At 37.1% G+C, this 12,494-nt stretch overlaps 2 protein-coding genes across 3 annotated transcripts; both read right to left on the reverse strand.

Moving 5' to 3' along the window:
• Positions 1-3,321: 3,321 nt before the first annotated feature.
• Positions 3,322-6,357, reverse strand: LOC105780034 (uncharacterized). Its single transcript, XM_012604115.2, has 5 exons — positions 5,955-6,357; positions 5,794-5,867; positions 4,968-5,273; positions 4,798-4,881; positions 3,322-3,977 (listed from the first exon to the last, which is right to left on the reverse strand). Exons 1-5 carry the CDS (start codon positions 6,336-6,338, stop codon positions 3,611-3,613), a joined length of 1,215 nt encoding a protein of 404 aa, XP_012459569.1. The 5' UTR covers positions 6,339-6,357; the 3' UTR covers positions 3,322-3,610.
• A 2,658-nt stretch (positions 6,358-9,015) lies between these two features.
• LOC105780188 (serine/threonine-protein kinase D6PK) lies at positions 9,016-12,278 on the reverse strand. 2 transcript variants are annotated; one of them, XM_012604373.2, is made up of 3 exons: positions 11,921-12,278; positions 10,512-11,579; positions 9,016-10,102 (listed from the first exon to the last, which is right to left on the reverse strand). In XM_012604373.2, exons 2-3 carry the CDS (start codon positions 11,552-11,554, stop codon positions 9,226-9,228), a joined length of 1,920 nt encoding a protein of 639 aa, XP_012459827.1. In that variant the 5' UTR covers positions 11,555-11,579; positions 11,921-12,278; the 3' UTR covers positions 9,016-9,225. The 2 variants fall into 2 exon arrangements, with proteins under 2 accessions (XP_012459827.1, XP_012459828.1); XM_012604374.2 differs by having other exon boundaries at positions 10,512-11,587.
• Between the last annotated feature and the right edge of the window lie 216 nt (positions 12,279-12,494).

Raw genomic sequence — 12,494 nt, forward strand, 5'->3', positions numbered from 1 at the left:
ATACACGTTCCACCTCCCATGTGGGGAGGCAATAATCACACTACAAGACGTAGCAGCCCAGCTAGGGCTGTCTATTAACGAATAAGCAATGCCAAGCCGGGAAAAGTGACGGATCCGTGGGGCACTTGCCACCGATTATTAGGAAAAATACCCCCGATGATGAGGGAAGAAAATTAATCGAGTTGAAATTAACTTGATTAAGAAGTAACTTCAAGCATCTCCCTAGTCGTCCAACGGAGATGGCATTATCTACACTGCTAAAGCGTTTATTCTGCAGCTCATAAGTGGGATGTTAATGCCGAACGTAAATCAAAATAAAGTCCACATTATGTATCTCCCCTTACTCGAAGACCTGGCCCAAGTCGGTAACTATACTTGGGGATCTACAGTATTGGCGTGATTATACCGCGAACTTTGTCAAGCGACAAAGCCATCCACGAAAACCATGGGCGGTTGTGGCCTTCTATTGCAATTGTGGGTTTTATACCAGATGTTATTTCTAGGAGATGTGAGCCACCAGAAGCTATCTTGTCCACAGGATGTCATCTTTATACTATCTAGTTTCTGCGGATGTCGTATTCAGACAAAAAAATTTACGCCACTCATACCAAAATGGGTTCACGATTAGCAAGCTCCAATCATGACAAATGTTCCATTAATTAATTCTCATATGGTCAAGTGGCATGCCACGAATCGGGTCTTGAGATAGTTCAGTTGCATGCAACTTATCCCTGACCCTCTATACGACTTCAAAGAAATACACAGGATGGACAAAAAGGAGAGGGACCAAATAAATTGGGCGAACCAACATGCTCCGTACATTATTCTGTGGAACGCCCGACATGAGAGGTAACCCCTCTTGTTTATCTCGGAGATAGGGTTCATTTCTTCACGCGAATACGCAACATGGTATGTTGAGAATGGTTTGCCCTACATACATCAGGGTCGATAGATGGTGATTTCGGAGCATGCACAATCGACATCTACTCAATGGCCAAGGACCGGAACACAATCGCGTTGTAACCAAGTTTTACTTTTTGGGAACATAGAATTTGTCTCAAACCCTGGGCCCGAATCTGAATCATCTGAGGAAACCTTGCAAACCCCCATCTGAATCCTCCTTCGTTCGAGGACATATTTGGCGACAACCTTGAGCCTCAACACTCGGCACACTCCGGATCGTCCTCATACCACTCAGAGCTCCATCAGTAAGCACCTACGCTTAACATTGAGGATATTTTTTGCTCAACACCTCCGGTCTTGCAATACCCCTTCACCCCCGATGACGGGGTATACAATTATACAACTTTTTTAAGTACACTGGGAGGGACACCAGACACCGGCCCAAGCAACTATCAAATGCCTCCTCAAAGTGCACGTCCTTGCCAACAGAAACAGCCCAATCGTTATACGCCGGCCTCGGGGATGTCGTCAGGATCTAGACAGTTTTGATTTTTTTTGTAGATATTAACTTTGTAATTATTCTTCCAATATGAAAAATTTTAAATTTTTAACTTAATTATTTATGGGCATAAATGAGTGCAAAATATTAAGTAAAAAGTAATAATTTAAAAAAATGATAATTCCCTAAAAAATTGCATATAAAAGAAAATGCGAACATCCTAGAAAACTAATATACGAAAATATATAATTCGACCAACAAATAATACCAACTAATTTTGAATAGTAGTTTCTCCACAGTTAGTCATCTTTTGCTTGAATCAGGTCTACATTACATTTAGTAATTTCGACCATGTTTGCCTGTCGTATTTTTTAACCGTCACCGGTCCACATAGTTCGCCATCTATGGTGAAAGTAGTCATTCGACCCTTAATGGCACAATGTGGTTCATGTGACAGTATGTCATTCCACTCTGTTAAAACATGATAGTATATAATTCAACCCTGAAATTCGATTGTACACTCTAAAACGCTCTCATATGCAATCCACTAAATCACACCAATTTGCTGATATACTCCCAAATACGGTATCCTCATTTGATGGTACACACCCAAACACCCCCATTTAATGATAATCTCAACAATTTTTTCTCATCTAATTACAATACCACAACCAAATAGCTTATATATATAGGCTAAAGGGGTGTTGGCCATCAATGTCCTAGCACCCCCCAATTTTTTTTTCAAATATGGTCCAAGGGTGTTGGTCATCAGTGTCCCAGCACCCCACAATTTTTTTCCTCAAATCAGGTACAAGGGTGTCGGCCATCAGTGCCCCAACACTCAAAAAAAAATTTCTAACCACCGAAAACGCTAATGCTGACCATCTAGTACCCCTAACCTCAAAATTTTTTTATCTGATACTGTGGGTGTCGACCATCAGTATGCCAGCACCTAAAAAAAATATTTTTTTGTGTGTAAAAGTGGTGTCGGCCACTTACACCCCCAACCCAATTTTTTTTTTTCAAATACTGGTACAAATGTATACTAGTATCTACCGTTTGTAAAAAAATACAGGGGTGTTGACCATTAAGTCTCCTAACCCCAAAAATTAATTTTTTTTAAGCCTGACACAATCATCAGGTAATTATTGGGTCAAAAATTAATGTGGTGCCTGCCATTAAGTCCCCTAACCCATTTTATTGTTCATTTAAAGTCATTTGGGTGATTGTTTTTGAACCTGAGTAATTTTTGTAATTATTTATTTTTTGGGAGTCATTTTGGTAAAATAACCCATATATGGTGAAGAATCTTTTAGTTCGGGTTTAAAAATTTATGCATGTTTAGCATTAAATCTTTTATTATAGTCCCTGAACTCACTCAAAAATTCTTCTTTAAACAAAAGGTAAATATAGAGTTAGTTGCCATCAGCTTCTTTTGATAGAAAATCTTCTGCTTGATACATGAAGAAAATGAAAGGCATATGTACATTTTTATTTATTTAATATCCGATAGAATAATTTAGAAGGCTCTCGGGACAACATGGCCTCCAACTTTGTAATTTTGATGCAAAGCAATCCTAAACCTAGTAAATTCTAATTCCAAACGTAAGACACCCAAGTTTTTGCCCCAAGCTTTATCGGACTAGTATGATAAAAATACAGAAATAGCATGCAGATGAAGAGAATTTTTATAGGAAGAACACTAAAGTTGGTAAAACAGATTATAACCAATCTCAGGATGTTGTAACTTTAGCCTTTAAGATTAAAGGCCGAAATCTCAAGTTTCCTGTTTTAATTACCTGGTCTTTTAACATCAGTGATCATGAATATGGAGGGTTTTGGGGGTGTCATATAGTCGAGTCAATGCCAAATAAACAGATGTTGAAGGAGGTATTCCTTTAAAGCATTAAGAAAAACAATACCAAACAAACCAAAACTTTAAATTATATCGTATCCAACAAATTTTAGCAAGCATTTTTCTACTCATAATTTCGGTATCGAGCTGAAGCATTCCAAATGTCTAATTGCATCTACTGAAACATCTCAATGCAAGTAGATATCAAAATAAAAGTAATATGACTATTTGTACCCATCTCCTAATGAAGTTTGTCGTTTGGAGGATTATTTTATTGTCACCATTGCCTCCGCAACCAAAAAACAGGGGTGTACAACCCTTGAGCAAACAGTACGAAATTGGATTACATGTCCTTAATTCAGCCTGACCTTTCTATAGTAGCTATAAGCCACAGCAACGGTTGCCACAGCTCCAACCACCGCTGCTGCTGTAAGAACATCACGTTGTTCCCATGATCCTACCCAGCTTGTCAAACCGCACAGCCCCTTTTTTCCATGAGCTTCTGTTGTTTCTTCAGTTTTCTTTGTTTCACTTACTTCCGAGCTAGCAGTCATGCAACAGCTAGACCCATTAGCACCCTGGCAACAACCGCCCAAATTTTCCCTGGTCTTTTGAACAGTTGACTCTTCAGGCTTCTCATTTTTCTTCACTTCTGTCCCATTCGGAAGCTTCTGTTCCCCTGTTCCATCACCACTTTCAGTAGAAACCCCCATTTGACCCCTGCAGATGTATGGGTTAATACATGGTTAAAAGCATTTATTTCATTTTACATGTAGTTGCAAGGAACTATGCTATTCAAACTTAATTGCATCAGCTACAGTACGTGTCCAGCACAAATGCAATAAAAATTTCTAAGTTTTTTCATGTATTTGAAGGATCTTTGGAGGGTCATCTCCCGGTACCATGTCCAAAAACGGGTTAGACACGAATGCCAGACACAGGGACTCAAATGAAGAGTCAAAGCAATATAGCAAGTAAAACTAACTATAAAAGAAAAGAAAACAGCAAAAGGAATAACTAAAAGTTTTTTAAGGCATAAGGAATTAGCCATTCGATAGATATGGGGCTTCCCATAAACAAAACACTGTATATTGTGTAAATAGTACTTGTTTAAATGATTTCCCTAAAATCCTAGCAAAAAAAATAAAGCCCAACATAAGTAGCATGAAGTCAGAAAAGAAACATTCATCAGGACATTCCACAGAAATCAAGTAAAGGATAGCCTCCAGAAAGAGTTCTGAAGTAGTATTAGTGCAAAATAAAGCTAAGAGTCAATTAGCTACTGCCTTGTCAGCAGTTAAGACAATCAATGCTAGGAACGGCTTCAGCTGCTGCAGTAAATCATACAGGTCTAATGGTAAATTAGATACTCTTTCAATGAATAACTTCAAATTTATGCATTTTAAGCATGTTCAGACAAAAGATCGAGGTAGTATATCCATTTTGAATAGATAAATATCATCAGAAATGGAACAAAAGGGGCATACTACACATTAACTAACTTAAGTTCAGCACAAACAAAATGTCAAAATCCACAAACCTCCAAAGACGTTCTATTATTTTGCCATTCGCAATGTGCTGATCCAGCAATTCAGGTACATCTTCAGGAGTAACATAGCCATACCTGCAATTGTTTGAGGCGAAGTAATCAATAACATCAAAATCCATCCAATACAAAGAAGCACGATGAGACAGGGATGTAGATATTACCAGTGGCCTGTAATTTTTCCCTTGGAATCTGGACTGAAGATAATCAAGTTCCCAGCATACTTGTGCCCTCCAATGTGAGAGCAAGCATTTACAAACACCTGATCCTTCAATCCTCGCAATGCAATCTCCTCATTCAGCTTTTCAATCAGGATCGGTCCACATACACCGCATCTCTTGTCACGATTACCATGAGCACACACAAAGACATAAGAACCAGTAAACGTTTCCTGCATTCCGGAAGCCCATGGTTTGCCATTCACAAGCACATCCTCAACAAAGCCATCCAGATCAGCCTCGGTCAAACCCCTACCATCAGAACAACAAAAGATCCTCAGCAGAAGAATCCCTTATCTCATACTCTATTAATAGAATTTTTCCATTATTTTTCAAACAAAAAAGAAAAACATTCTATCTCAACTCAACATATAAGCATTAGAAAATAGTAAATAAAGCAAACTCTAGCGCAGGATATGCTGGCCTACAATTTACAAGAGGATTGCATTGACACAGTCAGACCTTCAACTTTTGACACATTTCACCATTTAGTTAAGCATGAAAATTATTGTCTACAGTTATAAAAAAAAGTGAAGTCATAATTCAAGAAATGCTACTTTCATGATTTACAAATAACCAAATCAGAAATCTTATTACTTTTTTTTTTTGGGGGGCGAGGGGATCAGATTCTTAAACCGATAATTTTTTTAAAAAGTAAATTTCTCACCAAAAATCTATTCGGTTTTACAGCATCCGATCTTGTAAAGGAAGTCAAAAATATCTAAAAAGGAAATTAGTTCTAAAACATTCAAGACAGGAAAGGAAAACTTACTTGTATTTGATCATTTCAGGGAAAATCAGCACATCTCCATCAGATTGCTCTCCTTCAATAACCGTCAACAGTGTCTATCAAAGAAAAAAGAGAAGGAAAAAAACAAGATTAATTGAAATTCAAACCTTAAAGGCAATGGTGAACCGATCGAAACAACGAACCTTAACAGGGATGTCGTTTTTGCGAGACTTAAGAGTGGAGGAGAAAAGCTTAGGTAGGGAGTCCTCTTCAACGCGGGAAGCCCAATCGGTATAGGACCTATGGCGGAGGAACAAGTGACGGTCGTAAGGATTGACGGTGCCAGCGAGGTTACTCGAGTACATCTCCTCGCGCGTGAAGCCATACTTCGCCTCATCTTCGGCGGATACAGTTGAGAAGTTGCTACGATCCGCCATGGATGAAGAAGAAACAGAAGGCAAAGGTTTTAGAGAAACGTTAAGCTGAGTTCGAGCAAAGGAAATGGAGGATGTGAAGAAGCAGCGGGAAGGGTGCGCAATGCGCATAAGGGGAGCTTTGAAAGAAAAATTGAATCGAGCGTAAATCATACGCGCGGACTGAGATTGAAGGAGCGGATTAGCTGGTGTTAGGGCTATTGAAGGTTCGGTAGAACTGCTTTCTTTCTTTCCTTTTTCTTTTTTTTTCAATTTGAGTTAATTATAAGGGATAATATAACTTTTGGCCCCTGAACTTGGCAACTAGGTCTATATTGGCCCCTGAATTTTTTATCCACTTTGACCTATGAACTTGAAAACCGTTATTCATTTAAGCTTATTTTGTTAGTGATCGTAAAAAAAAATAGAGAGGATAATATAACTTTTTATCTCTGAACTTGGCAAGTAGGTCCATATTGGCCCCTGGACTTGGCAAGTAGGTCTACGTTAGCCCTTGAACTTGACCACTGAGTTCACTTTAGTACCTATACTTTTTTTGGTCAATTTTAAGCTTGACAATTAGATCTATTTTGATCCCTAAACTTGAAAAACCTAGAAGTTTAATGACGTGACACTCTGAGTTTGAAAAATAATTTTTTTTAGATGATGATGTGGTACAATCCCGGAGTGTCATAGTTTGTGTTTTTAAAATCAAACCCATGATTGAACAGGTTAGACCATCAGTTCTCAATTCAACCAGTTAACCATTGAACCAATAATTAATTAATTAATTAAAAATTCATAAAAATCTAAAAAGAAATAAAAAAATATAAATACGATTTTACTTCTTTTAGATTTTTATGAATTTTTAATTATTCATTTAATTATTGTTGGTCCGACAATTGAACCAATTGAACTTGTTGAATTGAGAACTGGTGGTCTAACCTGTTCAACCATCGATTTAGTTATTGAAACACTAAATATAACACTTTGAGATTGAACCACCTCATCATCTAATTTTTTTTCAAGTAATGTTGTGGCACAATCTCAAAGTGCCACAACATCTAACTTTTAAAATTTTCAAATTCAATGATCAAAATGGATAAAAAAAAAGTACAAGTTGTAAAGGGAACCTAATTGTCAAGTTCATACACCAATGTTTAGGGGCCAAAAGTTACATTATCCTTTTTTTTTTTCACGTAACAGAATAGGCTTAAATGAATAACAATTTTCAAGTTTAGAAATCAAAACGGATAAAAATAAAGTCTAGGAACCAATATGTACCTACTTACCAAGTTCAGGGGCCAAAAGTTATATTGTACCTAATTAAAATGAAATTTATAAGAAGTAGCAAATTCATACCAACGGAATAGTCCAAAAAATTCAACTTCACAAATAATAGCATACGTATTCATATTGTTAAACTACACCATTAGCAACTAAACTATACATAAGTTTTTGTTTTGGTCACTTAATTAAGAAAGTTATAATTTGGTCCTTAAATTATTCTAAAGTTTTCATTTAAGTCACTTAACTATTCAAAAGTTTTTATTTAAGTCACTGGGTTGTTAAGTATTTTTTTAAAGTTCCACAAGTGAGCTCCAAGCGATGATTCGACGATTGGTACAGTAGATCAATATCTATCGATGAGTAGAAGAACATACTTTAGATCTAAGTTGATTTGGCAGTCAATGTCGAAGATTGAAGAAAAAATTCATTTGAATTTTGGTTCACAATTCGTGACATTCAAAGTTATTTCATGAAAAAATTGAACTATAGAAAAGAAGGAGAAAGAGATCTTTCGATTAGTGCAGACAATGCGGATAGAGAAATCCATGTAGCATCGAATTTAACAACCCAGTGTCTTAAATAAAAACTTTTGAATAGTTCAGTGAGCAAATTGTAACTTTTTTAGTTAAATGACCAAAACGAAAACTTACTCATAATTTAGTGACTATAGTTCAGCTCACCCACATATATATTAGATGAGATCAAGGTATTAATGTGATATAGTTAGCAAAAATTCTTGAAAAACCTAAAAACATTTATCAAATAAAATAACATTAAAATATGTGATAGGTCTTTATACTATTTGAAAAATTAAAATTTAAAATTTAACCTTTATACTTTTATTTTTATGAATTTAGTCCATTTACTTTTCATATTTCAAAATTCAAGTCCAACTGTTAATGTCATTTAATTTTTTGTAAAATTTAGATTAATTACAACAATTTTTAATTACATGGTTACTAAATGAGTGTTTATTTTAAAATGTCACACCGACAAATTAAATCGTGTTAAAAGTTATATCTAAAATTTAAAATTTGAAAAGTAACAAGATTAAATATCTGGAAATAAAAATACAGGGACTGGGACTAAATTCAAAAATTTTAAAAGTAGATGAACTTATAACATATTTTATCCACAAAATAAAATATAAATCATAGCCGTCGTTATTGAAAAATCCAAAGAATAGTAGGTGCAATTACCGCATGGATAGCCAGTGGACTAGTAAAAATTTCTAGAAAGGAAGCAGGGCCCACCTACACGGGAGACCTTACCTGATTTGATTTACCCCTCCGATCACGTTGGAGAAACGAAGATATTTTTTCGTGTACGCCAAGTAGGTGGGACCCCCCCAATTGTAAGGCCCCACGTAACTCTTAGCTGACGAAGCGCGTGGGAGAAAAAGAAAAATGAGTTCTGGTTTGCAAACGTGGAATGTTTTAGTTGGGCCTTTCGTGACGAACGCGTCACTTGGTAATTATTGGCCCAAGTCAATTGTCCGTTTAATTTCCTCTCTATTTTTTTCAATATAATATTAAAATAAAATCCAATAAAACACCATACATCCTTTCAATTCATTTGAATTCAGCTGATAATTTTTTTCAAAGAAAATGCAGTTGTTTGAGGGGTGGGGGGGGGGGGGGGCTTCAAAGTACATGTCCCTATCAAAGGAACTAATGATTTAGCAAAAGATTAGAGACCAGTTGTGCACAATTGAAGTGAAGGTGCATGGTGTTGGAAACATTGTTTCTAAGAAAGAAAATGATTACGAGAATCAAAAGAAATCAATCTCTAAATAATTACCAGAAGGCTTCACATCTAAACCCGGAACCTTGTCATTGGTTGGTGGTACCTTTGCCGAGTTTGTTCCAGCAGAAAAGTCCATCACAACTTGCTTCGGCACATCGGGTGGATTTGCACAACGAATGAGAGCCCAATTCACGCTTTGAAAGAATGGATGCTGTTTAATTTCGGTAGCGCCACGCCTATAGGCAAGCCGATGCTGCGGTTCCTTTACGAGTAAACCTCTGATCAAGTCCTTAGCAGCAAAGCTCACGCTAGGATACTCGGGAAATCTTAATGGCTGGCCAACGACATTAAATAGAGTTGCACGGTTCCCGGCCCCCTTGAACGGGGTTTTACCAAACAAAAGTTCGTACAAAAAGATCCCAAATGTCCACCAATCTACAGCACTTCCGTGACCTTCACCTTTAATGATTTCAGGTGCCAAGTATTCATGAGTGCCTACAAAGGACATCGATCGAGCATTTGTTGGTTCTGCAATGAGCTCTGGAAGAGGACTTACTTGATGACTTGTTTCGTTCTTTACTTTGCTCTTCTTTTCTTTCTTGGACTTGCTCGAAAAAAACCGCGGCCCAAAACATGCAGGTTGGATACAATCTGGCTGCATCACACAAGTTGGCTCAATACATGCAGGCTGAGCACAGTACGCTGAACTTTTCGATTCCAGGGTCAAATTCGAAGATTTAACCAGAGTAGGAGAGACGGAACATCTAAGAGAGAGGTCGAAATCCGAAAGCATAATGTGCCCATCTTCTCTTACCAAAACATTCTCCGGCTTAAGGTCTCTGTAAATAATCCCAAGCATGTGCAGGTACTCCAAAGCAAGTAGAACTTCCGCCACATAAAATCTGCGGATCATCAGAAAAGATCAATGCAGATAACACAGTTAGTACTAGTACTTACTCAGCTTTAACCGTTTTACATCAATCAGTCCATGCCAGACCACGCATTATCATCATCTGATATGCTGAAAAAACCTGAATGAACGGTATATAATTAGGGATGCCCAAAACCCGGGATCCCATGGTGCGCAACAAGAGATGATAATGTCCCGTATATGAATACGACCAACTCAATACAAAGGGTTTCTTATGGTTCTTTATAGAGAACCACAATAACAACAATATTTAACATCGAGTTTCTAGCAGGAATGGATCCACAGGTTTATCATAAAACATTGTTAATTTGACCAGCAATAAACTAAAAATGCAATAATGCATGCTTGATTATCGAATAATGAGAAGATCAAAAGCAAACCTGGCAGCCTGCTCAGAAAAGTACTTCCCAGGTTGTCTTTGCCGGAGAGCATGTAAATCGCCTCCAGGGCAGAACTCCATCACCAAGCAAGAAAGCTTTTGCGTTTCAAAGTGTGTATACAATGTAGGTAGGAAGGGATGATCCAAAGACTGGAGAATTTCTCTCTCTGTTTGGGCTCTAGGAAGCTTCTTTCGACTCGCCAAAAGAGCTTTATCCATAACCTTCATGGCGAAATAAGTCTTTGTGCCGGTCAATTCCGATAAATAAACACTGCCAATATCCCCACATCCGAGTCTCTTCAGCACCCTGAAGTGCTTGAAGTCCAAATCTCCCTTCTGAGATCGAACGGCTTGAATTGCTTCCCATCTTATATCATTTGCTTTATGGGGCTTATACACTGTACTGCTTAGAAAACTCGAGCTGCTTTCATCGCTAACATCACTACCAGTGCTCTCTCTATAGAGGCTTGTCTTCCTACTCTCACCTAAATCGAAGGAATTACTCACTTCACCGCTTTCACCAGACTTTTCAACACTGTTTGCACATTCACTAACTTCAGTATTGGTGAAACTTTGTTTGGCTTCAGCATAATGTGTGCCAGCGCACATATTCAAAGCTGGATTCGGATAAGAGCTCGGTTCCATTCGAGATACAGTATGGTTGTTCAACTGCACAACTTTTTCAGATTCCAATGAACCACTTGAACTAGAACTTTTGTGATCATAAATGGGATGTTTGAAGGAAGATTTGTTTTCCGCTTTCTCGGATTTCCCTTTACTCGAATCGGAACATTGTTTTGCCGTATCAGGCAATTCTTCATACTGCACATTGCCATCAGCTGGTTTGGAAGAATGCTTTTGATAACCTATAGAACCGTTGGGATGTCGAACAATCCTTACGCCATGGTTAAGAGTAGCAACATGGGATGTCGAAACAGTCCTTTCTTTTTCGGATCCGTTCGGAGACGGAGGCCGAGATGGCCTAGGAGTCCCAGATGTTGAAGGAGGGTTACTCTTTGATGAAGAAATTACAAGTGATTCCATTGAACAAATTCAACAAAACCTATCACTGACAAACTAAAGTTCAATTAATTGCCAGAATCTTCTGCCAAGAAACAAATATAATCACCACCAACATTCACAATTCAGAAAAGACTAGAGATTCTGAGCTTTACAACAGATTAATAAATCATAATTAACAATGAATTGAGCTAGAAAAGGAAGCATGACTTTCAAGTTTCTCAAAAACCCAAAAACTCAACCTTTTTTTCTTCTTTTTTCAGAGTTAAAATGCAAACTTTGTTTACTAAGAAAATGCATTAACAAGGAAAAAAAAAACCTTGATCAATAAAGCAAAAGCAAAAGAACCCACCAAAGAGCAAGACTTTAATGAGGCTTAAACCAAGTTACCTTATCATAGAACAGAGAAAACAATGCAGTGGAAGGTGAAATCTTTCATGAAATGAAAACCCCAGAAAGGAAATTTGAAAAAAAGAAAAGAAAAGAAAAGAAAGAAGAAGCTGTTTTTTGAAGAGAAAAGTGAAACAGCTTTCCTGTTTCTTTGAGGGGTTTGCCTTGTTTCTGAGCTTCTCTTCTTCTTAGAAGCTCTTCCAGATCCGATCCAAACAAGGAAAGAAAGAGAAAGTGAAAGAAAACAATGATAATAGCTTTGGTATTTTTCTCTCTCTCTCAAATTATAAATTAAGAATGAAAGAGGTGTGTGTTCTGTTATTTTCGTCGCTTTATGAAAGAGGCAAAACCAAAGCTATAACTTGACCGGCAATGCAAAGCAAAGCTAAGCTTAAAGCCGTCTTTGTCTTTGGATTGTTGAGTGACTTGCTTTCTTTTTTTCTTTTTTCTAAGGAAATACTTTTAATTTATATAATGATTTTATTACTATTTTTAATGTGTTGAGTGAAAGCATTACTATTTATATAATTTTTAAAGTAAAACAATAAGGGTATTTTTAGTATTGTAATTCAAT

The sequence above is a fragment of the Gossypium raimondii genome, chromosome 4 (assembly GCF_025698545.1).
Source record: "Gossypium raimondii isolate GPD5lz chromosome 4, ASM2569854v1, whole genome shotgun sequence".
Taxonomy (NCBI): domain Eukaryota; kingdom Viridiplantae; phylum Streptophyta; class Magnoliopsida; order Malvales; family Malvaceae; genus Gossypium; species Gossypium raimondii.

Coding starts and splice junctions, on each gene's coding strand:
- LOC105780034 (XM_012604115.2), bottom strand. CDS start 6,338: ATGATTTACGCTCGATTCAATTTTTCTTTCAAAGCTCCCCTTATGCGC. Junction 5,274..5,793: donor CCTGAAATGATCAAATACAA/GTAAGTTTTCCT, acceptor TTCTGATGGTAG/GGGTTTGACCGAGGCTGATC. Junction 3,978..4,797: donor ATAATAGAACGTCTTTGGAG/GTTTGTGGATTT, acceptor ATACATCTGCAG/GGGTCAAATGGGGGTTTCTA.
- LOC105780188 (XM_012604373.2), bottom strand. CDS start 11,554: ATGGAATCACTTGTAATTTCTTCATCAAAGAGTAACCCTCCTTCAACA. Junction 10,103..10,511: donor TTTTCTGAGCAGGCTGCCAG/GTTTGCTTTTGA, acceptor GATGATCCGCAG/ATTTTATGTGGCGGAAGTTC.